At 60.6% G+C, this 26,306-nt stretch overlaps 2 protein-coding genes across 5 annotated transcripts in view; one reads left to right on the plus strand and one right to left on the minus strand.

Annotated features, from left to right (window-relative positions):
* Window positions 1-335: 335 nt before the first annotated feature.
* On the plus strand, window positions 336-9,743 carry YKT6 (YKT6 v-SNARE homolog). Its single transcript, XM_049641170.1, has 7 exons — window positions 336-572; window positions 2,675-2,757; window positions 5,114-5,214; window positions 6,161-6,265; window positions 6,552-6,617; window positions 8,721-8,822; window positions 9,456-9,743. Exons 1-7 carry the CDS (start codon window positions 469-471, stop codon window positions 9,489-9,491), a joined length of 597 nt encoding a protein of 198 aa, XP_049497127.1. The 5' UTR covers window positions 336-468; the 3' UTR covers window positions 9,492-9,743.
* Window positions 9,744-12,442: 2,699 nt separating this feature from the next.
* The window catches only part of CAMK2B (calcium/calmodulin dependent protein kinase II beta), a 53,427-nt gene continuing 39,563 nt past the window's right edge, over window positions 12,443-26,306 (minus strand). For 2 of the 4 annotated variants that reach the window (XM_049641167.1, XM_049641168.1), the window contains 8 exons: window positions 24,709-24,746; window positions 24,508-24,579; window positions 23,267-23,311; window positions 21,847-21,895; window positions 15,149-15,224; window positions 14,954-15,048; window positions 14,489-14,723; window positions 12,443-14,399 (listed from right to left, as the gene is read on the minus strand). In XM_049641167.1, the coding sequence (XP_049497124.1) occupies window positions 14,491-14,723; window positions 14,954-15,048; window positions 15,149-15,224; window positions 21,847-21,895; window positions 23,267-23,311; window positions 24,508-24,579; window positions 24,709-24,746 (608 nt within the window). In that variant the 3' untranslated portion in view covers window positions 12,443-14,399; window positions 14,489-14,490. Of the gene's footprint in view, window positions 14,400-14,488; window positions 14,724-14,953; window positions 15,049-15,148; window positions 15,225-19,300; window positions 19,415-20,211; window positions 20,293-21,846; window positions 21,896-23,266; window positions 23,312-24,507; window positions 24,580-24,708; window positions 24,747-26,306 lie in introns of all 4 variants that reach the window. The other 2 variants (XM_049641169.1, XM_049641166.1) reach the window with 2 other exon arrangements.

The raw sequence follows: 26,306 nt of genomic DNA on the forward strand, positions 1-26,306 counted from the left end.
GACACCCAGGACTGAAAGGACAAGCTGGAGGGGACACGACACTTCATGAGATAAGGGGAGGCCCACGAGGGACAGGGCGGCCCGGGAGCGGACAGGGCACGCCCACAGGGAGAGGGCGGGACACCCCCACAGGGAGAGAGGGTGGCCCTACACAGGCCGGAGGGGGCGGGGCAGAAGTTCTGCGCTTGCGCCTGCCCCGCGCCGCCTGCCTGCCCCGCGCCGCCTGCCTGCGCCCTCATCCTTCAGCCTTCGTGTTTCCGGCCGTGCCTATCTGCATCCGGGGCACGAAATCCCTCCGCCGGGCCTGGGGCGGTGGCACCCGGCCGGAACCGGAAGCGAACCCTGCGCCAGGCGGGGAAGCCGGCGTCGGACCCGTCAGCAGCCGGCGGCGGTCGTCGGGGGCGGCGGCCGCGCTGCTCGGTGCGAGCCGGTCCCGCGGCCGGGCGGGCGGTCCGAGGGCGCGGCGCCATGAAGCTGTACAGCCTCAGCGTCCTGTACAAAGGCGAGCCCAAGGCGGTGCTGCTCAAAGCCGCGTACGACGTGTCCTCCTTCAGCTTCTTCCAGAGGTCCAGGTGAGCGGCCCGGGCGGGGAGGCCAAGGGGGCGGGGTGGGAGGGGGGAGGCCTGGGGGGCGGGGGAGGACGGGGGGAGGCCCGGAGGGCGGGGGTGGGCGGCGGGGCCCGGCCTCCTTGGGAGGAGCGCGACGATGGCCTCTTTCTCGGTCTGGGGACTGTGCCTTCGAGGAATCATCTTCGTTTCGCTGGATAAAAGACTTATGCTATTCTAGAACATTATTCCCGTGCTCGCTGTTTTACGTATTCTTGTCGTTGTAAAATTATCAGGGGCCTTGGAAAAAGTGCAGATTCCCAGGTTCCCAGAGGTCTGTATTCCAACCTAGGCAGCTTGGGCGCCACACCTTGGGAGCCGCTTAGGCTATCTGATGGGCTTTCCCAGCGATTCCGTGGGAAGGTTATTGGTATAATCTGCGTACTCCGTTTTGTCAACGGAGCCACTGAGGCCTGGAGAAACCAGCCAGGACTCACTGTGTGCTGCTTCCAGTGGAGCCCTGATGGGGCCAAAGGGTCTGTGCTGAGGATTTGGAAGGAAGCGTGGGATGTGTAGGCCTATAGGCTTCTCCTGTTTCTGGACGCTTTAGTAGCAGGAAACTGTGTTGAAGACACAGCAGACACTTGCAGCCCATCGTGGGCGGGCTGGGTGACTCAGGCACAGAAGGGGAAGGACCCTCCAGGGTCCATGTCTGTGGCCACACGGCCCCGGGGGCTAGTGGACGCTATTGTCTGGACTCGGAATTCAACAGTTCCTGTTCCTGATGAGAGGGCTTTGCTGGCAGAATCTAAAACCGTTTCTGTTGTTGTTTTGTAAAATGTTCGGCTTGTTTTGGGTCCTTAGTGAAGCACCTTCTTGATACTCGGTTTCCTTTACCGTGGTCTCCATTCTCTGCTTGTCTGTGATGTTCGGTGCCAGCTTGGCCAAGTAGTTCCTTTTCTTTCTCCCGGCCCTTGTCTACGGAGGGTCCTCAGAGATTTCAGTGTGGGACTGTGACCTCACTGGTGAGGGCTCCTGGACCGGTTTCTGGTGGCGAGCACAGCTGCAGCACTCTAGGCACATCCTCTTAAGGCAGTGGATGATCTAGCTTTTTCCCATCCTTCCTGCCTCACGATGACCAGACCCCAGGTTGTGAAACCTTCAGATGGTTCCCCTGTTTTTCTGCCTCTCTGTGCAGACTTTTGCGAGAGTGTAACTTCTCCTCTGTCTGGTGACAGTCCTGCTATGAGCTCTGTCTCTGGTTGGTTTTATTGCAAGGACTTCCTTGTTTGGAGACGTCTTTTCTGTGGGATTGTTTCCATCCTATCACTCTCTCAGGGTGATGGAGCAAGTGCTGCTGTGCGCCAGGCATGGTGCTTTGCACTCGTGTGACCATCATAGCGAATCTGGATTTCCTAGTTGAGGCACAGTGCCGCAGGTAACTTGCTTGGAGGTCACACATCTCGCACATGGTGGAGCTGGGGTCCCAGCCGAGGACATCCACCGCAGGGTCGGAGATCCTCATGCCACATGGCCCCCTGCATGGCAGTCCCAGTCACAGGCTTCCTGTTGGCCCCTGTCCCTCTGGCTGCACTGTTGTCACCTGTGATTCTTCCATTCCGGCCGCATCTCTCTGTCCGACGGCCCTGGTACAAATCATTTCCTGGTCTCGGCCAAGCCATTGTCTCCGAGTAGCCTAGATGACGTACCTCAGATGAGCCAGCGCACCCTAGGCCGGGTTCTGTGCCCTCGGCCGTGTCCACGGCGTGTGTGCATCCTGCCTCAATGTCTGGCGTGTGCGGCAGCCCACCTGGTTGCGTGTCTGCTGCCTCCTGCTTCTCCCTGTGTCCGAGGGCCTCTGCTGACCACAGCATCAGCATCCTGGAAGCCTGCAGTAGGTGCCCTAGAGGTCTGGAAGTGGGTTGTCTGGCGCGCTAGGAGCAGCAGGTGTGGTGTGAATGGTCAGGGCAATTAGTAACAAAACCACGTTTATCGCTTGTCGCCGAGGCCCGGAAGGCAACGAGTGAAGCCAAGAAACACTAGCTCCTTAGTGTCCAAGCTCAGAGGTCACCTTCCATTGTGCCAGTGACAAGGTGACAGGAGGAGGTAATCTGTGTTATGTTTCTTAGTGTTCAGGAGTTCATGACCTTCACGAGTCAGCTGATCGTGGAGCGCTCGGCCAAGGGCAGCAGAGCTTCAGTCAAAGAACAAGGTAAGAGGACCGCCCCCTCCCTGGTGTGCACCCCATCACGCCTCAGGCAGCCCGTGGCTCTCTGCACACTGCCGGCCTGCCCTTCTTCCCTCCTCTTCCTTCTGCTTGCACACGATGCTGAGCCCACTGCTGCCATCTGAGCCGCCCAAGTCAGTGTGCCCCTGTAGCTCACACCTGCTTCAGGTGAGGGTCTGACTCTTGGAGCTGTACACGGCCTTCCTGAATCCTTCTCTTTCCCTCCAGAGCTGGACACATCTCAAAAAAGGATTTGCAACCAGCCCTGTTGAGGTAATACCACGTCCTGTGCTCTTTAGGTTTTGGACCAGGAATCCGAAAACTCATCCTGTTTTTCTCTTGGCCAGTATTTTTACTTGTTCACAATTCAGGTTTCCCGTGAGAGTCTTCAGGCTTTTATCGTAGAGGCATATGTTGTACAGACCGATCAGGAAAGACAGACGTGTCGTATAGACACATCACGTGAACCTCACTGGGCAGAGACGCCCGTCGCACGGTGCTGCCCTGGTCTTGTGACCTGGAGGCCCGGTCACCATCCTGGTGGTGCGTCTGTTCTGCATGAGATCCTGGTACCTTTCACGACGCAGGAGTGAAATTGGATCGTGAACATGGAAATAGTCTGGTTTCCTCAGGCCATGTCTGCCTTCCCAGTTTTCTTAGAAATGTTCCATCTGCACTGGTCCAGCGTCTCCAGTTCTGCGGATGCATACATTTCGGTTCGCGTTTGAACCTTTCGGTTCGCGTTTGTCTGGGAGTGCAGACAAAGCCTGGAGAGTGTCGGTGATGGTCCTGTCCCCCACCCCGCTCTCCTTTATCTCTGCCCTTTCTTTTTTTTTTTTTTTTTTTTTTTAATTTTTTTTTTTCAACATTTTTTTTTTAATTTATTTTTGGGACAGAGAGAGACCGAGCATGAACGGGGGAGGGGCAGAGAGAGAGGGAGACACAGAATCGGAAACAGGCTCCAGGCTCCGAGCCATCAGCCCAGAGCCTGACGCGGGGCTCGAACTCACGGACCGTGAGATCGTGACCTGGCTGAAGTCAGACGCTTAACCGACTGCGCCACCCAGGCGCCCCTATCTCTGCCCTTTCTTGATTGCAGAGCTCACGATCTCACCTTCTCCCCTTTTGTTGTTTTTGTTTGTTTGTGCCAGGGTCCGGTGCTTGAGCGTCTTAAAGACAAGAAGCTTCTTATTTGTCAGCTGTTGCCCTCACATCCCTTTTACTGTGGGGTGTGGTTAGCTACATCGTCTTCGAATCCTTTGTAAAATGACAAAAATTCATATGCTAGTTAATGAATGTTTTGCAGAAGCTCTTGTACAGACTGTACCTTTGGATAACTTGATGGCTTTGGCACAGGAATCCATAGGCAGTAGGGACTCATGTTTTTGTAGATGGACCTTCTCTCCACTGTCCTCCCCTCTCCTCTCCCTCCCTTACGCCCTCTAGTCCAGCACAGAACACAACAGGCCAGGATTCCCGTAATGAGGAACCTGAGGCCCCGAGAGGTGATTTCCTGATTCGAGGACACTTTTATAGGAATGTTTAAATTTTTTTTTATATTTATTTTTGAGAGACAGCAAGAGAGCGCGTGCACGAGTGTGAGAGGGGCAGAGAGAGAGGGAGACACAGGGTCCGAAGCAGGCTCCAGGCTCTGAGCTATCAGCACAGAGCCCAACAGGGGGATTGAACCCACAAACCGCGAGATTATGACCTGAACTGAAGTCAGATGCTTAACCGACTGAGCCACCCAGGTGCCTCTCTTTTTTTTTAAGTTTATTTATTTTAAGAGCGAGAGGGAGAGCAGGGGATAGGCAGAGGGAGACACAGAATCTGAAGCAGTCCCCAGGCTCTAAGCTGTCAGCACACAGCCGGACGTGGGGCTCAAACCCACAAGCTGTGAGATCATGACCTGAGCCGAAGTCTGACACTCAATTGACTGAGCGCCCCAGGCAAGCGCATTGGGATTTTTTTAAGAAATTGGAGGCTATTTGTCTCTTCCAGGGTCTCTTTAGCTTGGAAACAGAATGGAGCCTGAGACATGCAGTTCCCTGAGTTGCGGGCAGGCCTGATCTAGAGCTCAGGATGGAACTTAGAAACACACCTGGGACCGTGTTGCCTGGGATGTTTTCTGCTCCCCTGGCTTTGCACACTGGGCCCCTGGGCCTCGGCTCGTCCTAAAGCAGACATTGGGTCATGCTGGTTGCAGAGCTCCGTTATGCACTGTTCGTGCAAGCTTCATTGATCCAGAAGGCAAGGGCTCAGCATTGTGATGCTTTGATGATCAGGGCTGAAAACGTCTAAGGGCCTCAAGTTACCACATGCGTGTCTGACTTCTCCTCAGAATATCTGTGCCACGTCTACGTGCGAAACGACAGCCTTGCAGGGGTGGTCATTGCTGACAGTGAATATCCGTCCCGGGTGGCCTTTACCTTGCTGGAGAAGGTGAGTTTGCAGTGTGGCTGGACTGGGCTCGGATCGACAAGTGGGGTCAGTGCCCGAGTTACAGGGGATGAAGTAGTGTGTCCCTAATCAACCCATTTTCAGCCGTTTTTTCTTGGCCCTAAACCAAGAGACAGTCTGGCATCCCTTCCCAGTTCTTTCCCTGGCACTGATTTCTGTCTGTCATCCCTCCCATGTCTGGGCTCATGTCCCCAAGTGCCACCTTGACTCACCCTGTCTGCCTCAGCATCACAGCCTACTCCTGGGATGGGCTCTAGGGCCAGCTCTGGCTGTGTTCTTGCCCCTGCCAGTCCTCTGGCCACTCTCTTCCTGCCTCTGCCCTCAGCAATGGTGATTGTGGCTCCTCTGAGCCACACTGGACTCTGTGCCCTGCTCTGTGGCTGCCTCCCCTCCGTCAGGTTGTCCCTGCACACAGTGGGCCCTCCCACCTCCGTGCTTCTGCCCGTGCTGCAGTGATGGGCGCTCCTTCCCCACATGGGTCCAGCGCCTGTGTGTCCATCAGTCCTTTAAGCAACACTTACCGTAAACCCCTGTTTACGGGCTCTGGCCCCTAGCCTCCCACAGCACAGTGCACTTACAAGCCTGTGAAATCTGGTGGTCACTTAAATCGGAAGGATCCAGTTCCCTTTTGAAGAACTGTTTTGGAAAAAGAGGGCCAGTACCTTTTCTTCTAGAATTTTTATGGCCACGTCAAAGCAGAAATCTTTAAAATTCAGATGCTTTTATCATTCTCCAGATGAGGTTCATCTCAGGCTGGGTACAGTTCGTATTTAATTACCAGAATACTTATAATTCGAGCTTCAATGTGCCCCTGGCCACTAGCTGTCCTCCTCTTCCCTCCTCCCAGGCCTGCCAGCCTCTCTTGGGTGAGGCTGTCCATTGAAGCCCTGTAGCTGTGATGGTGCTGATGCACTCTTCTGTCTTGCAGGTACTAGACGAATTCTCCAAGCAGGTGGACAGGATAGAGTGGCCAGTCGGATCCCCTGCTACAATTCACTACACGGCCCTAGATGGCCACCTCAGTCGATACCAGGTAGGGTGTCTAATCGCCCCGAGGAGAGGCCGTGTGGCACAGGAAAGCCGGCAGCCCTGATGGCCGTGGCTGTAGGTGACTCCAGGCAGCCTTGGTGTTGACATCCCTCTGAAACATCCAGGGGCCCACGTTAAGACCTGGAACCTGAGCCCCACAGCAGGCTTCCATTTCTCTGTCCTGTGTTTAAGCAGCCTGAGGGTTTTTAACTTGGGAAAGTGTTTCTAGCTCAGTTGGGTTGAGCTTTGTTTCCAAATGGTCCTGATGTTATTCTTGGCTCTTCCCCTAGAACCCCCGAGAAGCTGACCCCATGAGTAAGGTGCAGGCTGAGCTGGATGAGACCAAAATCATTCTGGTAAGCAGAGCGGGGGCCAGCATGTCCCAAAGCTGGGGGCAGAAAGCCTGGTGGCCACCGTGCACACCATCAAGGCTTGTTGGGAGTCCTAGTCCAAGCGCTTTTCTTTCTTTTTTTTTTTTTTTTTTTTTTTCCTAATATTTTTTTTTGAGAGGGGGAGAGAGAGAGAGAGGTAGAGCACAAGTGGGGGAGGGGCAGAGAGAGAGGGAGACACAGCATCCGAAGCAGGATCCAGGCTCCGAGCTATTAGCATGGAGCCTGATATGAGGCTCAAACCCACGAACCGCGAGATCATGACCTGAGCTGAAGTCTGACGCTTCACCAACTGAGCATCCCAGGTGCCTCCCCAAGCTCTTTTCTGAAGGGGGTGTTTGCCTGCCTCTCCCTGTGCATCCAAGGCCTCGAAGCCAGACTGGCTTAGGCAAGGCCAGGCCTAGCCCTCCTGCCTGTTGTGAGGGGTCCATGTGGAGCACCAGTGTGGTCCCCCCCCCCCCCCCCCCCCCCCCCCTCTGGCAGTTACTGGTTGTGATGGCCTGAGTTCTGTGGCTCTCCTTCCCTGTGCTGGTGCCTTCGGTACTTTGTCTCCAAGCCCAGCAGGTGCCTCCCTTACGGGGTGTGGGCTGTGGGGACAGCTACCAGTGCTGACTAAAGACAGATGTAGGGTCGTCAGGCCCCAGCCAGGAGACCAGGAATTTGCATCCTGCCTGAGACCTCCTGGTTTGTAACCTTAGCTTCAGCTTCTCCCTACACTTTTTTTGTTTGTCTTTTTGTTTTTTTAAGCTTTGATCTGCCTTCGGCTCTTGAGGCATCTGTTTTCACTTCAAGTTTGGTCTTGTGGCCTCTGCCTCACACCTGGTCCCTCGCTTCCTGCCTGCCACTAGTCTGTCCAGCAGACAGTGACCATCGCTATGTCACCCTCTGCTCGTAGCTCCTCAGCCCGTCTCAGGACAGCTGTGGGGCCACCTGTAGGCTCCCTGGCACGGCCCCACGGTCTCATGGCCTCCCTTTCCTGCCTGGCATCCCTGCTGGTGCCCCTGTGCACAGGCCTCCAGGATGCCACCGCGTGGTCACTACTTGTTCGTGCGTCTCCTTGACTAGCATGTGAGCTGTCATGAATGGGGGCTTTTCCCTCGTCCTTATCTCTATACCCCTGACCCCAGTGCAGCGCCATGCTTAGGCCACCAATGCCCAGAGGCTCATGATCCCTGACTGAGTGGATGCAAAAGCCCAGAAAAGGTGCCCGGGGAAAACCCTGCCCAGACATAAAACTCCTGCCAACACCAGCTCAGCTTTTGTGCACACAGGTGTCCCCTGGGGCTGGACTCGGGTCTGGGCAGGACCCAAGTGTTTGGGACCACGCTTCAGGTAATGTGGTTCTGAGGCTCAGGAAGGAAAGCAAGACATGGCAGTCTTGAGGTGTGTGCATCCTGTACCGCCTGCTCCCCCATGGCTTCTAACCGAGCCCCGGCCCTATTCTGGCTACAAAAATCGTGTCTCTGGTCCTGCCATTCTTCCCTTCCGTGTCTTCATCTGGTTAACTTCCGTGGTGAGAACCTAAGCTGTTCAGCTGCACGTAGAGATGAAGCACATCATTGCTCATTCTTGGGTCTGCGTGTTTCATGCTCGTGTGCCTGGGTTCCTGCCGCTCCCGTTGAAGAGGTCTCCGGGGGCCCTGTGGCCGCTCCAGCAATGGCCATCTGGGCTGGAAGCGAGCTGGCCACTTCCTGGTGGCCCCAGGGCAGGGGGCTCTTGTGAGGGCCTCGTTCCTTCACCCCGAGATCAGGTCTGTGGGTGCGGCCGCTCCCTGAGTGCTCACATGTAAACACAGGTCCCTTCAGGAAGGTGAGGCGCAGTCTGTCTGGTGGGAATACATGTGTGTGAGGGCGGGTATAAGTGACTTCTGGAGCGTGCTTGTCTCAGCCTGTGCTGTGGGCACCCCGTGGGACAGTCACTAGGTCCTGTTCCATCCGTAAGTCTGGGACACGGCTGACGCATGGTAGGGAGGAGCCCAAGGGAGACGCACTCCCCGTGGTTGAGCTTCAGGAGGGACTCACGTCCACCTGCTCTGTGAACATCAGAGTGTTCTCTTCTCTGACCCTGCAGCACAACACCATGGAGTCTCTGCTGGAGCGGGGGGAGAAACTAGATGACCTGGTGTCCAAGTCTGAAGTGCTGGGGACACAGTCTAAAGCCTTCTATAAAACGGTGAGCACCGGCCCTGGCTCTGGGCACCCCTCACTCGGGCTCTACCGCATGAGCCTTCGGGACGTTCAGTGACGTGTGGGGAGAGCACAGGAGGTGGCCGAGGCCTGGCAGCAGCGTCAGGCAGGCTCATCAGGCGCCGCAGGAGGGTGGGTCTGCTCAGCTCCTGGTCCCGCCACTCGCAGAGCATATCGGTGCTCAGTCTTCTCAAAGAGGCTCTTTTGCCTCCGTTGTCTCCCTGCAACAGAGGTGCTTTGCTGTCTGGACGGCGGTGGGGCTGAGTTTACACATGGGCTTTCCTGTGAGCTTGGGAGGGGCCTGGCCTGTGGAGTCTGGGGGCAAGAGAGGGGATCTATCCGGTCCTCTGAAGACATTCTCGGTACCACCTCCACACGTGTTGTCCGATAGCACCTGGGGACACAGACTGGGCCAAAGTCAGACACTCAGGCTGCCTCACACGGCCTCGCTCTCCCTCCCCCTCACCGACGGAGGCCCGCCTCTCTGAGGTGCCCCCAGGTCCTCCAGCCGGCTCAGCAGTCCGATTCCTGGAGCCCCACGGGGTCCCCCCGCCGCGTGTGCCCTGGTGGGGCTGCTGGCGGCCTCCATCCTCTCCAGCTCCTGTTTGTTTCTTTCAAGGCCCGGAAGCAGAACTCATGCTGTGCAGTAATGTGACAGCAGCGCGCAGAGGCCCCTGGGCCAAACGCCAGTCATTCGCATCAGAACCACAGTCCCTGGAGAAGCAGAGCCACCACAGGAAGACTCTGCACCCCTGGAGCCCTTGGCAGGGACCAAGGGGTCGCAGAACGGCCTGGGGGTGGGGAACATTCAAATTTACATGCCTGGTGATTTTTGAAAAGATGGTTTGAGGCCCCCAGGGATGTATTATTGGGCCAGATGAAACCATAAACTCTTGAGTGACTCACACGGATGCTGACGGGCTCGTCTTTCACCCCTGGGAAGACCCGTGGGCCCCTGACCTGGGCAAGGCCCCCAGCAGGTCAGAGCCAACCTTGTCGGGCCTTAGTCTGCCTTTGGGTTGTATCTGTGCCCGGATTGTTTTAACTCTGCAGTAGGCCGAGGGGAGGCCTGACTGCAGGGCTGGGGGCACAGACCTGGGGCTCGGATCTTGGGAAACCCACTGTGGGTGGGCGTGAGGGGTCGGGGCGAGCAGGGTGTAGGCCAGTGCTTTGGGCCAAGGTCCACGGTGGGAGGCGATGGTCACCAGGCTTCACGGATTCTGGGGTATCTTTGCACTTCTGCTGAATTGACCTTTTGCTGAGGGCACTACCTATCCGTTACATTGCACAGAAATGCCTGCAGGGGCGCAGGGCATGGGGGGTCATCTGCCCTGAACTTCAGTTGGGCTCTGACCACCAGGTCACAGCAGTATGTGTGGTCTCTTAACTCGTGTTCCTTTGCCTCGCTGGCAACAAGACTGTCCCAGCAACCGCCTGGGGCCTGTGTGCCTTAGCAAGTGGCCTTTCCTGTGGCTGCTGTTCCTGGGCACCAACACCAGGTACCGGCCATCCCGAGCCTCCCAATGCCCCATGGGTGTGGTCTGAGCCAGCACCTCCCCAGCCCGACCCCCGCAGGAGCACTGCCTGAGAGGCCCCCCCATCCAGAGGCACAAGCCCCCGCCATGAGACCTGCCAACCCCCTCAGGCCCTGCTGCCTCCCCCTGTCCTAAGTACTTCCAGAGCATGCCAGCTCACGATGCACCCTTGGGACCCACTCCCCACAGAGCCCTTCCTGGGGTGGTGTCAAACAAGATCCCGTCCCAGGGGGTCCTTCCCTGAGCTGGTTCTTGCCCTACCCAGGAGGTCCCACCCACTGCCCTGGCAGCAAGTGCCAGCCCCTGAATTCCCTTGCTTGGGCTGGAAGGTGGAACTTCATGGCTTCTTGACGACCCTGCCCTAATGGGTATACCTGCCAGCTGCCCTTTTGGCTCTGGGCACTGCGTCGGCCTCTAACATAGCCTGCCCTGTGCAACCCTGAGCGAGGTGCCAACCCACCTGCTCAATGGTGCCCAGGGTGCTCTGACTTCCCCTTAAGGACAGCGTGGTATCTGACACCTCCAGCTTTGGAGGTGGCTGAGGAGGATGGGGTGGGGGTGGGTGGGGCCGGCTCACACCTGTGCAGGCGAAGAGCACTTGGCAAAGAGTGTATTTTATAGTAACTGCTGCCTAACTGTTCTGTTTGAAAGGTTCTTACCTGGATAAACTTGTCTTCTGAAATTCCACAATAGTCCTCTGCTTTGTTCAAGCCTCAGGGGCCCCTTTCCTCGGGAAGCCGGGTGCAGGGTCCTGGGGCAGTTCCTGTCCTTAAGCCCCAGGCCTAAGCTGTAACTCCCTTCACCTAGACCTGTCTAGCAGGAGACAGGGGAGGGGGCCCTGGAGCAGAGGCAGCCCTGCCGGGACTCCTGGATTAGGGGGACTGGCCTGGGGAGTTGCCCTGCAACCACAGCCAGGGCCACACACGTGGAAAGTCCTCAGGAGCTGGAGGCAGGCTCTGCAGGCGTGGGGGGTGTCTGGTGCCTCCCTGGGCGCTTGTGGGCCCAGGAGCCTCAAGTCTGGTCCCAGGCTAGGGAATGACCTCAGTGGCTGGTGGTTAGAGGGTCTGAGGATTGTGCAGCCTTGTTTCATTGGTGGCCATGAGCCTTGCCTTCAATCTCACTTGTGATTGTGGAAATGAGAAGTGGCCTTGGGTTTTGGGGCTGGACTGAGGGCATCAGCTTCTGCTTGCGGGACCTGCTGGGTCACAGGGTCTCCCTGAGGCCCAAGGAGCCTTGACCAAAGCAGGTACCATTTAAAAGTGATGAACCCAAGACTGTCTCACTGACCTCGCTTTGTAGTTCCCTGCCCACTCCATACGGGGTGCCCAGCCTGCCGGTCCTGCTCCGCACCCCAGGGCTCAGGGTCCTCAGGGCTGGGCAGGGCCGTGTGAGTGCCCCCAGGGAGGCCTGGCCTGGAAAGCTTCCTCGGATTACAGCTGATAGGTGAGTGGAGCCCTAGATACAGAGTCAGGGACTGACTGCCGCTCACTCCGGGGCCGTGTCCTAGATTCTCTGAGCCCCACTCTTGGAGCCTCTGTGTGTTCTCTGGCATAAACCTTCCTCCTGAGAACACCTGCCGGGCACCAGGAGCTGAAGTCAAGGGCTTCCTGTCCTAGTGGGCAGGTCTGGGGTAGCCAGAGAGGACCCCCTGGGGCGTCCTTACCAGAAGACACACGAGTGGGGAATGTTTGGTGTCCAGAATTATTGTGAGGCCCACATTTCTGTCCCAGAAAAGCATGAGGCATACAATACAGACAGGCATTGGCAGGGCCTGGGGACATGGTGTGGAGGGGGGACTGCCCACGTTCGTGTGAGGGTGCACGTGGGCTCCAGCAGGCTGCGCGGGGTCTGTCTGGGAGGGCAGAGGGCCAGGAGGCCTGCAGCAGAACCAGTGGAGCACAGACCACAGCAGCCCCAGCCTGCCTGAGCCCAAGCGCGTGTGGCCACGCGCTGCTCAGGTGTCTTCAGGCCGTGTGGCCATGTGGTCACGCATTCAGACAGCCCTGGGGCCATGTGGTCCTGCTGCCTTGTGCTCAATGCTTACTCAGGCGGCACGAGCCGAAGGCGGGCGTTCCTGGGGGAGGCCCCACGTGGCTTTGCATCCTCATACCACAGGGGAATGGTGGGCAGCTGGTGACGTGTCCCTCCTGAGTGACAGGCCGGGGTCACAGATGATGGGGAAGAGCCTGCCAAGAAGAGCGGGAGTCGGGGTAGGGCACAGGGAAAGGGAAGGAGGGCCCTGGGATAAAGCCCCCAGCTGCAAGTGAAGCCATTGGTCCTGTTTTTCTTTTATTTGCAGTTTCCCGAGACAGAACAAAATAATGGTTTTTTTACACTTACAAGGCTCAGAAAGAAAAGACAATGAAACTCAGCAAAAGAGAGAAGAGGAAGGGCCGGCCGGCACTGCGGGCAGCCGGCCCTCCACAGAGCGGGCCGGCCGACGCCACCACACCTCGGACGCCTAGCTAGAGGAGCAGGTGTGGCTTGCTCGAAAGGGGTCATGCAAAAGAACTATCCCCCAGAAAAAATCCCCAAATTATCCCAGACAGGCAGCTCCGTGGAGATGACAGGTGAAGGGAGAAGGGAGGAGGCCCCCAGAGGGGAGGATGGCCGGGCCCCACGCTGTCCACGGCGAGCACTGCCGCTGCCTGAGGCCCAGGGAGCCCGGCGGATGTTTACCCTGTGTCCATGGGTGGGGACAGCTGTCCTGAGCACAGCCGTGGACGGGCAGGTGAGTGTCCATTCTGAGTGTCGCTCCCCACTCTGTGCCCCTCCCTTGGCTTGATTTGTGGGGGAAGATAAAGAAAACCCTTGTTGAAAATGTGAACTAAGGGGGTAGGTGTTGGGGCGCCAGGTCCTGCGTCTCTTCCATCACAGCCCCTGACCACCCTGACCCGGCCGGCTGCCCCGGGACCCCGGTACTGCCACCTTACCACGCAGCCCGAGCCCAAGCTGCACCTCAGTGCCCACCAGCACGAGGGGCACCTCAAGATGGGCCCAGCCCGTGCTCTCCTCATCCCGGGGTCCCCATCACACACACAGCATCCTCCCTCAAGAGGCCTGGCCAGGGGTTCACCATGCCCTGCCCCTTGGGCCCAGGGCGGCCCTCCCTCCCTCTCTCCCTCCCTCGGCTCCAGACCCAGACTCCAAAAGCACTGCCTGGAAACATCTGCCTGGACCAGTCTCGGCCTGGGAGCCCAGAGAGCCATGCACCTGCCTTCTGACCCCTCTCCCCTTCCTGCCTCTTGACCAAGTCCAGAGCCCCTGGTGGACGTGCCAGCAGGGGGAAGGTCGGCAGAGGAAGAGGTGACCCTGAATGGGAGGGAGGCCAACCCAGGGGCTCCCCTCCCGACAGGGCTGCAACCAACAGTGTCCTCTCCACAAGTCTGCCAGGCATGAGATCTGACATTAAGGGGTGCCTCCCCCTCACCAAACCTCCTTGGCCCTGGAGGGACCAGAACTGGAGCCTTGGGCCTGAGGGGGCTTCTTGGATGGCTTGTCGGGCCCCCCGGGGGCCGGCCCGGCCTCTGCACTGCTCATCCATGCTGGGGGCATGAGAGGAAAGGAGGGGGACAGCCGTGCTCAGGTTCCCTGGGCCCCAGGTGGCCAACACTCCTGACAGCAGCCATGCACGGCAGGGAATGCAGACACCTGGGGAGGGGCGTCACCTAACACACACCGTTCCTCGGCCCGGCCCCTGTGGACACGTTCACTGCCCCATGGTCCCCAGGGGCCAGGAGCGGACAGACACATGGAGCGTGGGTGGGGGGGTGCCCGTCGGTCCGAAGCCCCACAAATGCCAGTGATTTTTACAGCTTTTTCCTTTTTTTTTTTTTTTTTTCCGTTTCATCCAACATCAATTGTTTCTGTGGTTGTCGTCTTGTTAAAAACAAATCACATCCGGTCTTGGTTTTCTGCAGACACAGGCACCAGGGGAGGAACGAGGCAGACACAAACATGCGACAGGCAGGCCACCTTGGCGGCCGGGCTCCAAACACCGAGTCTGTCCCGCGACGCCGGCCGCGGCTCTGAAAGGGGGCGAGAGTGGGTGGTCAGCCCTGCCCCCGGGGGGGCATGCCCCCCCCTCGCCCGCAAGGCCAACGCCAGGGACACCCACCTTCACTGCAGCGGGGCCACGGGCGCGCCCGAGCAGTGGAAGTGCACGTTCTGCCACTTGCCGTCACGGCGATGCCACACGCGTGTCTCCTCGGACTGGCTGGTGCGGGGCCGGCCCTGCCCGTCGATGTACTGCGTGAGGCGGATGTAGGCGATACATGCAGCGTCCTCCCCGATGACGTGCACGTGCGGGTTCAGTATGGTCGTGTGGATGGGCTTGCTGTTCTTGGCGAGCACTATGGCAGGGGGCGGAGCCGGGGGGGGGGTGCCGCTGGGCTCGGCGCCCTGTGCGCCCCGCCCACCTCCCGTATCTGCCCCACCCGCATCCCTACCACAACGCCCCGCCCAAGGCCTTGTTTCCGCCTGCGCCCCGCCCACCGCCCGTCTCCGCCCGTCTCCTGTATCTGTCCCGCCCACCGCCTGTCCCCACCACTCTTCCCGCCCACCGCTCGACCCCCTCGCTCACGGTTCTCGAAGTAGAATCTGTGGAAATCCATCCCTTCCACCAGATTGCCCAGGGCTTCAGGCTCGAACGAGGTCAGGCCTGGGTCACAGATTTTCCTGGGGGGCAGACCCAGGTGAGGAGGGGCCCCGGCCACGCCCCGCCCCTCCCTCTCGCCGCGGGGAAACCCACCCCCCCCAGCCCAGACGCCCGGCTCACGCGTAGGCTTCGAAGTCCCCGCTGTTGACCGCCTCGATGAGCTGCTCCGTGATCTTGATGACCTCCTGCTTCCGCGCTGCGGGGACACAGTCGCCCAGTGACCGAGGGCCGCCCCAAGCAGGCCCGCTGCGGGCCTAGAGAAGGGCGTCTCCAGCGCCCACCTGCCTCTCCTCCCCGAAGGGACCCAAATCCGTCCAGATCGGGCCGCGCCCTCCGAGGCCCCCAGTGCCCTCCCCTCCCCCCCCCGCTCCACCCCCCACCGTTTCCAAGTCCAGCTATGCTGTGTCACATACAGCATCTCCACGCGACAGACGTATTCCCTCCAAGGGACCACGTGTCTGGAGACCAAGGGGAAGCCAAGCCTGCCATAACCCACCCTGTGGTACCCCCCATTCCTGGGCCGCATCCGCTGGGCCCTCTGCAGCTGCGGCACTGGGTCCTGCGTCCCGGCTCCTGCCACCTGGATGTGGCTCACCAGCCCTGCTCCAACCCATCACATCTTTAGGAATGTCCACTAAAGGATGAGGCCAGGAAGGCCTGGGGGCTGCAGGGTGAGGATTATGAGCAAAAGCCAGGGCATAGGGCCATGCGGGTCCAGTAGGGAAGTCGAGTCTGTGGGTCTCTTCCTGACTGCCCGCTGGCCTCCACCTGTTCCGTCCTGGCCAAGGTGAGGGCCCCTCCCCACCGTCCCCCCCACATTTCCCGTCCAGCCGGCGCCCCCCATGCCAGAGCTCTGCCTGCTTGGCCTCTGGGCCTAGTTAGGCCTGGCCCCCAGGGTCCCCTCCATCTCTTTAACTACAACTTATTTTCATGCAAACTATTATAAACATATGGAAGAAGTGGACAATAATATAGCCGCACACCCTGCTGATTCAAACCAGCACAACTTTCAAGACAGCTGGGAAATAAAACCTTACAGGTATATTTGTGAGCGGCTGTGTTCCCCTAAATTTTGTTCTTCACCCCCTTCCCCAGAGACCGCCTGTCCTGACGCAGGTGCTTAACACCCTCCATGCAGATACACACCAGAATACACACGCCATGAGCACGTGTGCACAAACATCACGGTGCTCTCTTAAAGCAACAGAGTGCTGATGGTAAACCTCGGACGCAGCAAATGCACTGAAGGCCGGGCCCCCTCCCCACAGGCTCCCTCCCAGCTCTCTGCCCCTGGAGGGGACGTCTGTCTGCAGGTCTCTACTCTTCAGTGAGTAGTACCCCTGGGAACAGCACACGGGTGAGCTGACCTGTGGGCCGAGGTCCCAGCGCACAGACTGCAGGGTCTAGAAGGGCGAACGTGGTATCCTGAAGCATGTGCCCACAGCCCTGGAGTGAGACTGCCCATTCTCCCTGCCACCAGCACCCACAGATGCCCACCTGGAGGGTGGACGAGCCTAGGCGGGCCTTGAGTGCTGCACAGGTTCTGGACTGTGAAGACACGAGGACCTCCATGATACCTGAGGTGTTGGGTGCACGTGTGGGCTTGTGTGTCGTGAGAGGGAGGGCACGTGTGCACATACGTCACATGCATGCGTGTTCGTATGTATAGGTTCATACGTGCGCTGCCTTGCAAGTTTTTCCTACCTTGACAAACCCTCTCTCCAGGCCCAGCTGACTTCTGCTAAGGGGCCATTTCCACCAAACTCTGTGCCTGGGGTCCAGGAAGGTGGGCTGCAGGCTCATTACCCTAAGGCCTCATGTCCACCTGTGTCCACCAGCAAAGCTCTGTCCCTACACACGCCACTCTCTGTTCTCAGTCTTGGGATCCCTGGGCAGGGCAACATCGGACATTTGGGGTCCCTCTGCATCACCTGGCTTCCCTCTACTTGGGCGTTTCTGCTGCAAGGATGCTATCCACCCTCCCAGGTTCCTGTCACCTTAATGGAGATGGCTTCCCACTGAGGCCCCAGAGCTGGGCACCCTCTGCCTGTGTGAGGATGGCGGCGCCTGCGTGTCCGGACACCCGACACCCGCTAGCCTCCCTCCCCCACAGAGAGCACCCCACAGAGCCCGCAGCCAACAGCCCTGCCGCTGGGGCTGAGCAACAGTTCCTCTGTCTCATTCCCAGGGTACTCTGATTTACGGTCACTCCATGCTACGACAAGTCAACCTGATCTCCCACTTAACGAAAGAGTATTGGGTGTTTTTAAACAAACCATAATAAAAAAATGAGAATCCGCAACAGGGAAAGTATTAAGTAAACAGGAGAGAGTCAGGGCACGGCACAAATTGTGGAGCCTGGTGTATGGGAAACAGCTGCCAACCCATTCTGCAGACAGGTAAGGCGAGACTGCCGAGGGGCTGCTGCCCAGACCCAACCCTGGCCCATGGGGCGTGCTGCATGAGGGACTCGCCGGAGGAAAAGCCTCTGAGCAGAGCACAGTCTGCCCGTCAGCAGGCGACTCTGGAGATGGGACTGTGGTGTGTGGGCAAGGGTCTGGCTTGGGAGGGGTGCCAGAGGTGAACAGGAGCCCCCACACTCCCTCTGGCTCTCCTCGGGCAAGCTCGCAGGCCAGGGAGGCCAGGCTGCTGGCAGAGGGTCTGGGGGGGCCCCAGTGACTCCAGACTGGCCCTAATCCACGTACCCTGGCATCTGCAGAGGTACCGGGAGCGCCAGCCACACCAGGCAGGCAGCTGCACAGGATCAGCCTGGATTGGGTGTAATCCCTGATTATGGAGAACAGGGCCTGGGCCAGTGGGTACCAACCCCATTTACATAGGAACACAGCTGGCACGCACATTCCAGGGAAGGAGGGGACCCAAGACCCACAGCGGGACGGCCCCTGCAGCCTAGGCCCTTGTGCTGGGAGAGGCGGACAGTGGTCCCAGAGTTGGAGATGGGGGCACCCCATCAGAACCTTGAGACCCAGATCTCAGCCCAAACAGTCCCTTCTTTGGGCCCATGTGACTCCCGTCCTTCACCTGCAGCCCACCCAATACTCAAAGGAGCCAGGGTGCTGAGGACAGGGGGAAGGGCACATCTAGGAGCTAGGAGCCTGGGGGCACCTGCCCTCAATCCCCCTAGCGCTCACCCCTCCCCCACCAGTCCTGCCACACCAGTGGCTGCAGGCCCCTGGCACCCCTTCCTTTGGCTCTGCTCCAGGCCCCTTCCTGTAGTCCACACCTCTGTAGTTTGGTTCAAGACAGACCCCCAAGATCAGCCTGCCGTGCTCAGACCCACAGCACGTCCTGTCCTCAGAGCCCCCAACCCGGTCTGCCATGCAGACTCCGAAGGCAGGTGGGCTGGGGTACTGTGGCAGGCACCCCCACCCCCACCCTGTGTGCACCTCTCCACAAACCCAAGCCTCAGCTTCTGTGATCCAAGGCCGGGCAGGCCCAGGGAGTGCACAAATGGGGAGTTCTGACCCCTCCCCAGGCTCTGCTGCACACCTACCACAGCCCTGCCCCCTCCCCCACGAGACCCCTGGCCAAGCAGGCCCGCAGAGACCTGCACCTGCCCTCGCCCCTCTGGCAAGTACAGAGAGCTCCCTAGGAGAGCCACTGCTGCCCGAAGGCTGCCCCTGTGCCCCCCGACACTGCTTTGCTTGGCTCCCCCTCCTCCCTGCCCTGGCCCTCAGGCCTGGGCTGGGGGTGGGGGAGGTGGGGGGGTGGGATGGGTGGGGTGGGGGCACAGGGTCTGCCAGCACTCACCCAGACACTCCCCAGCCATGCCCGGCCCCTGGCCCGCAGCCTCTCATCCGACAGCACCTCCCTGCATGTCAGTCCCTGGGCAGGTTGGGGGGGGGGCTGTGGCCCTGGGCTGTCATCCACCCCTGTAAGCGATCCTCACGGCAGTCGGCGGACGGGCTGGAACAGCCGGCCCCTCCCTTCCTGCCTTGGGGGGGGGGGCAGCCCAGTGCAAACCGCCCCCCAGCAACCGACACTGCGTCACACGGGCCACAGATCACAGGCACGAGCCTCTAGTCCACCCCGACTGTTTCTGATTCTTTCCCTCACGACCGCACATCTGCAACCACAAACTTGGTTTCTGAGGCCAAATGCCACCTTCATGGGGAACTCCCTGTGCCCCACTTTCTGCCCCCACAAGCTGGCTGCTCCCCAGAGTGAGGGGGCAGCACACCACAGCCGGGGGTCTCGACACTCCTGTGAGCCCCCAGTTGCAGCCAGGGGGCCACTCAAGGTGCTACTTACACGGGGTGGGCGGGGGGCCTGGGAGAGCCGAAGATGGGCAGGGTGGGGGGCCCTGGACTTCCAGAGCCCCTGAGCCCCTCTTCACTGTGTTCAGGATGTCAGAGAGCCTGGGGGCTGGGGTGGAACAGACCAGACGTGAACAGGGAGCAGGTGGGGAGCATGCAGGACAGAAAACTGTGGGCTAATGAGCCAAGCCAGAGAGAATAGGAGACAGAGTGGGACGTAGAGGGGGCATTGGGAACATAGGGGGACAGAAGGGGGAATGTGGAGGAACACAGGGGGATGTCGAGGGATGTGAGGGGTACTGGGGGGTGTAGGGGGATGTGGGAGGACAAGGACGGACATGGGAGGACAGGGAGGGTGAAAGTGGACAGGGGGAGGCTCCAGTAATGCCTGGTAAATGCACCTGTCTGCCCATGGCAGGGCGGTTGCTGTGGGCAGAGAAGGGTGCCCTCTAGGGAGGACAGAGGAAGCAGCCCAGCATGTGGAGAACCCAGTGGAGAACCCAGGGGGGCAGGAAGCCCAGGCCTTTTCCTTCTCAGTCCACAAGCCTGTGAGCCGGAGGAGCTTCTGCAATAGCTCCTTGTCCCTAGACTCCCTGGGACCCGCTGGGTGCTCAGGGCAGGGGGCGCCATGAGGTCACAGTGACTGGGAAGTTCAGGCAGGCGATCCAAGGAAGGCAGGAAGCACAGTGTGACCCCAGAGGGCCTGCCCAGAGCTCAGGAGACCCTCTGGGGCTGGATCGCAGTGCAGGAGGGAGGAAGGCTGGGAGCTGCAGGAGTTAGTGCCAGACGCCCAGACAGGCCTGGACAGTTAGCCTCCGGCAACCTGGCAGGGGCAGCCGAGGCCGTGCATGGTGGGCACAGGGGCTGCTGAGCAGCAGGGACAGCAGGCCTGGGAACACTACTTACACAGAGTGGGCAGGGGGCCTTCAGCTTCCAGGGCCCCCGAGCCCCTCCTCGTGGAGCTCAGGATGTCAGGGACCCTGAGGGCTGGCGTGGACAGGAGGCAAAGCGTGAGGTGGGGCAGAGAAAGCAAGGCCCTGCTCTCTCCCGCCCTGAGACCGGTCTCAGCAGCAAGAAGCTGCTGGGCAGAGACCAGAGTGGGGCCTTAGCCCACATGGAGGGCCGGCTGAAGGGGCAGAGGCAGCCAGAGGGGACCCAGGAGGAGCACTGCTCCAGAGAGACAGGGCCTGCAGCAGGGGCCTCCTGATGCAGAGAGAGCAGGGAGCTAACAGGAGGTGGAGATGAGTTGGGGGTGTGTGGTTTCTGAGCTCCCCGAGCCCCTCCTCGTGGAACTGCTCCTCACTGTCAGGAATCCTGGGGACTGGGGCAGACCTGTCAGGAACCCTGGGGGCTGGGGCAGACCAGTGAGATGAAACTGGAGACAGGTGGGGACACGCAGGAAAGAGAGGATAGGGAATGGGACGAGGACCCCGGTGGGGTCAGGCTGAAAAGGCCCAGACACAGCTCACAGCAGCCCCAACACCAGGTGGTGGGGTCCAGAGGCAGTGGGGAGGCAGGAGGCGGGGCTCCAGGAGTGCTGGGAGGTGTCCAGACCGATGACCTTCAGTGTGCGGGAGTCTGCCCTGTTTCCTGGGGCTGTGGGGGTCTGGGCTGGGAGGAGGCTGGCCAGGCCAGGCTCTGCCGGACCCTCCTGCAGGCTTGGGCCATCCAGGCCCCCACATGGCCAGACAGAACGGCAGGCCAGAGTGTTGGGAAGGCCTCCGTGCTGACGGTTTAGGCCTGTGTCTGTCTGTCTGGAGAAAACACACAAACAGCCACTCTCCCCTCATCCAAGGGCCTATGCTCACCTCTGTTTTCGGGTGTCACTGCATCCCCCAAACTGATAGAATGGCCGGCCATCAGGCCCTGGGGCAGCCCTGAGGGGTGTGTGAGCATGTGGCTGAGAGGATTAGGTGGTCTGGTGTGGCTGGGATGCCACATCCCCTCCCTGGGGATGCTGACAAGGTGGAGAGCAGAAGAGGGGTGCCTGGGCACACAGGGAGGGCGCTCTGCCGCCCTCTGAGGCCCAGGCATGGTCACTGGCCTTGCACAGAGTGGAAGCCCAACCCACCCACACAAGTGGTGGAAACATCCAGAACCCAAAATAAGCCCCTTTGTTGGTTATCTACTTATCAACTACCAGCTTAGCAAGATCACAAATATAAGGGAATTTAACAGAAGTTGAGCAAATTCAGCTCTCAAGGTGTTCCCCACAGGAACCGGTCCTCCGCAGGGTGGGAGGCCCCTTGCTGGTCAGGGCGCCAGGGCCGGAGACTGCCCCGGGGCCGGACCATCTGCCAGCACGCCCCGGTCAGGCTCCCGCCGACACACCCGCTCGCAGACGCCCCACCCCCACGGCTCACCCACCAGCCACCTCGCGGACGCCCCGCCCCCATGGCCCACCCACCAGCCACCTCGCGGGCGCCCCGCCCCCATGGCCCACCCACCAGCCAGCGCCTCGCAGACGCTCCACCCCCTTGCCGGCGCCCCGCCCCCCACGGCCCACCCACCAGCACAGCAGAATGCGTGCGACACTCGTACCTTTTGTGTCTTCGTCCTCTATGGTGGTGTGGGTGCTGTCCGACGACTCCTGGGGACACACAGGGACGCAGCAGGTCAGGACGTGGCCTCCACGGGCCCTGGAGGTGCCCTCCCAAGGCTGCGGGGCCCCAACCCAGAATCCCCAGGGGCAGGGCAGGAGCTTCGTGCCGGCCCCCAGGGGTCACCCATCCCCTGGGCTCAGCCACTCACGTCCCCAACAGCCCAGGGACGTGACTGCGCCTTCTCCCGACAGCGCACACGCCTGGTGGAAAGACCCTGTGCTCAGATGACTCTCTTTAATAAGCCAGGAAGATGGGCCCTTTAAAATTCCACAATACTGGTGAAGAAGAAAGGTACCCACAGCCTGTGTATTTTGGCAGACAGGGTGGGAAGCTTCCAGAAGGCCCTCAAGAGCCTTGGCCCGGCCCAGGCAGAATGGAGCTGCACCCACACCTCCTTCCCCAGGAGGGGGCCGCCTGCCCCTTAGGCCTCGACTGTCCAGCATCACTCCTCAGGTGGCCTTAGAGGGCAGCCGGGCAGCCCCACACCTGGGGGCTTGCCGCCCTTCAGATAAGAAACCAGGTGCTGTTCACCTGTTGCGCGGTTCCCAAGACGCTGGCTTGCTCCTCAGAAAGAACCATCTTAACGGAGTTCTGGAGCGCCCCCTCTGGCCCCCTGACTGAACACACTTCTCTGGGCCCTGCCCAGAAGTGGGGGGTCTGCAGCCTGGAGGACCAGACGGTTGTCTAGAGCCCCTTTGCAGGGAGAACAGGAGCCTCTCACCCCAGACACAGGGTCCAGGGACACCGGTCCACAGTCACAAGGCAGGAGTGCACCCAGGCCCTTCCCAGAACCTGGAGTCTGGCTTGATCCCCCTGATCCCGGCCCACAGCCAGCGTGTGGGGCGGCCCTTTGGGGAACCCAGGCCTGGGTATGTGCGTGTGGGGGCGAGGGGTGCTGGTCCTAGAAACAGCTCAGCCGCCCACGTCCCTCCCGCCACCCTAGAGCCAGCCCCTTCTCTGGCCCGGGCAGGCGAGGTACCTATGCAGCAGAAATGATGTCAGAGCGGGAGCAGAGAGGAGGCAGGCTGGCTCAGCAGGAAGCACAGGGGGCACAGAGGTGAGCAATGGGGGAAGCCAGGGACGTCTGAGCTACTCCCTCCCCCAACTGCCCCTTCTCCCCTGGGACCTGCGTCTGAGGCCACCCTGCGCTCCTGGCCCCTGGCTGCCCGGCGGACAACATGAGACGTAGACCTTGCTCTGGGCCTTGGGCAGCCCCAGACTTGCGGGGCTCACTGTACACCTGCCCCCCTACTCTCAGCACAAGTGCCCCCCAGGGGTCACCGTCCCAGACATGCCCCCCGCTGGCCTGCCTCCTGCCCGAGCACAGGCTCCTAAGGGGGGACGGGGTGCGGCAGTACCTTGATCCCGTCCACAGGGTTATGAATGACGGTGGTTTGAGGCTCCTACAGAAGAAGGAAGCAGAGGAAGGAAAGAGGGAAGTGAGCAGGGCAGGAGGGGGTAGGGGAGGAGGGCAGCGGAGCCAGGATGGCAGGAGGCGGAGCGGGCTGGGGAGGCCAGGGTGGGCCCAGAGGTGGGCAGAGAGCAAGCGTGTATGCCCACGGAGTGTGGGAGACAGCATGGGGGCCCCGGGCAGGAAAACAGGTCCTCCCCTCCCTTGGCTGGCCCGGCATGGTGGGGGCACGGTTCTGAGGATGTCATGGGGGTGGAGTGGCACATGGGATGGACAAGGTCTGAGACGGGGCTGGCTGTGTGGGACCCTCCCATCCTGGACTGAGGCTGCCCCCACGTGTGAGATGGCCATCTGGCAAACCCAGCCTTCCTGTGGGCATGTGGGGCTGGCTCCCAGAGGTGGGCCTGTGGCCCATGGAAACACCACACGTGCTCTGAGAAAACTCAACCTGTGCGCCAGCAAACCCCAACAGGCCACCGTGAGCACACAGCACCCCTGCTCCGCCAGCTGGGGTGTCCCCTGGGCAGGATCCCCCAGGCAAGGGCCAGAGCCAGAACCCCCAGGCAGCCACAGGCCAGCACAGCCACGGACGTGCATCTCCCTGGCCGCTGGGGGACTTGCAGGCCACGGCCTCTGATGGGAAGGTACCCGGGCTGGATCTCCACCAGGGAGACTGCCAAGGGCTCCTGTCTCCCTCAGATCACTGGGTGGGCTCCGAGGCCATGACCAGCCTCACCCATTCTTTCCCAAAGCCCCCACGTCCTGGACGGCGCACCCATGCAGCACCTGGGAGGTGTCTTCCCGGCAGGCCACGCCCCTGCACAGTGTCTGCCTGGGCACTCTGGATGGGCCTGCCTCGGCAGGCGGAGGATCAGAAGTGCCCTCCACCCTGGGCCTCGCCTCACTGGCCGCCTGAAGGCCTCTCATTGCTGATTCAGAGTCCACCCAGGCGGGAGGCTGGGCCAGTCCCTGGTACCTGAGAGAGGCTCCTGAGCACAGCCCCAGGACCGCCTGAAAGGGGCTTGGCCCTCATTTCACACCGAAGAGGTAAAGGGGGCTGGAGGACCAGGCGTCCACCAGAGACAGGCCGGGGCTGGACCCCACCTTCACCCCAGGCCTCTGGACAGGTGGCCACCACATGGCAGGGGTGCGAGAGGGCCGGAAGCAGGGGGCTGAGGGGCTCGGTACCAGGGCGGCTGGAGGGAGTGTCCCCTTAGGACTGGTCACAGCTGCACTGTTTTTGGTGCTGTTCGTCTGGGGCTGTGGAGAGAGGGAGAGGAGGTTAGAGGGACAAGGGGAACCTGCCTGGCCTAGAGGGAGGCCCTGCAGGGCGGTGGGGGAGGGCCAAGCAGCAGGGTCAGGGCTCCCCCCAGGGCCTAGCGCACTCACCTTCACCGCGTCCGCTTTCTTGTTGAGTAAGCTCTTGGCTGCTGCATGAGGACAAAACAGGCAACATGAGCAAAGGGCCTGGGGCCAACACCACCCAGCCCTCAGTGTGAGGTGACCTCAGGGACCGGCCAGGCTCTGGGGGCCCCCAAGAGCAAGTGGGCAGGCGAGTGACCCGAGGTCCTGAGGCAGAGTGGCTTCTGTGGCCAGCAGGGACAAAGCAGGCCTGTGGGCCATCCTGGAGAGGCCCGCCCAACACCCTCATTCCCAGGACAGGTTCCTTCCCCGGGCCATGCACCATGACCCTGCAGGACACAGAGATCCCCCCACCCACCAGGGCCCCGCCCCAGATAGGAACACAGGACGGGGCACCAGGGTGGGGTGGGGATATCTGTCTGCCCTTCTCTGTGTTCTTGAGCAGGGGTGGTGGGCTGTAACTGGCCACCCAACCAGGGAGGGGCTCGTCCCAACCCCAGGGGCCTGCCTGCTCTCAGCCTCCTGGCCCCTTCTCAGCCAACAGGACTCGGGCCCCTGGCTGTGCCCCCACCCCCCGGCTAAGAGCACCCAAGGGGCTGCCTCATTCTTCGTGAACCAGTCCTGGCCTTGCTCTGGCAACATCGGTGCCAACACGGGCCTCTCCGTCCACGCCTGAGGACCCTGGGCTCTGAGTGGGTTCAGCAGGATGATACCCTTGGGGGAGGGTCCCAGGCTCCCACCACCTGTCGGATGCTGGGCAGGTGGCCTGTGTCACCCCACTTGACCCCACAGAGATTGGGGCAGACTAGCCCTCACCTCACTCTCTCCTGTGCGAGCCCACCCTGCCCACATCTGCGCTCTCCTGAGTGGTTAGTTTTGATGGTAGAACCTCGGAACACAGGAAGTCAACTTACCTCACAGGAAGGGAAAGGTGAGGACACAGTAGTGAGGAAAAGAAAAAAAACAGGATTCGTATGGTCAGGTCAGGGTCTGGAGTGCGGCCCAGGACTCAGCCTGGTCCTGCCCACCCCACCCACGCTCCCCGGGGGCAGACGCCGGAGGCGTAAGGTCCAGGGTGGTCAAGACCCCCGCCCCGCTCTCCCCCAGCCAGCCCTGAAGCGGAGCCACCAGCTCAGCGGGACCAGGGTGGTCCCCAGTGGGCCTGGCCCAGGACCCCTCGCTGCCAGGAATGTCCCCGGAGGGACGCCCACTCGGGGCTGTGACATCAGACCCTGTGAACGCTTGGGCCCAGAGAAATGCAGTGGTTCTCAAAGTGGGGTCTCCACGCCAGCAGCATCAGAACCACCCAGGTCCACCCCAGACCTCTGGGGGTGGGGTGGGTGGGGGGAGGTGGGTGTGGTATCCATTCAGTTGTCATCTGTCGTGGAGGATCCTAACTCTGCTTCACTTTGAGAACCACCGTCGGGTCCCCAATGCAGCAGCCAAGGGGGGTCCCAGGCCTTGGGCCGCTGCCTGCTAACCACCTTCCTCTCTGCAGTCACCCATCGCTGCCCTCTGGGCTCTGGGCAGGGACACAGGTGACTGTGCTGGGCCAGAGGGCGCTGTGGGACTGTTGGAGAGCCACCCTGGGTGCAGTGTCTGTTCCCAGCCCTCCCCCCACAACC

Source organism: Panthera uncia, chromosome A2 (genome assembly GCF_023721935.1).
Source record: "Panthera uncia isolate 11264 chromosome A2, Puncia_PCG_1.0, whole genome shotgun sequence".
Lineage (NCBI taxonomy): Eukaryota > Metazoa > Chordata > Mammalia > Carnivora > Felidae > Panthera > Panthera uncia.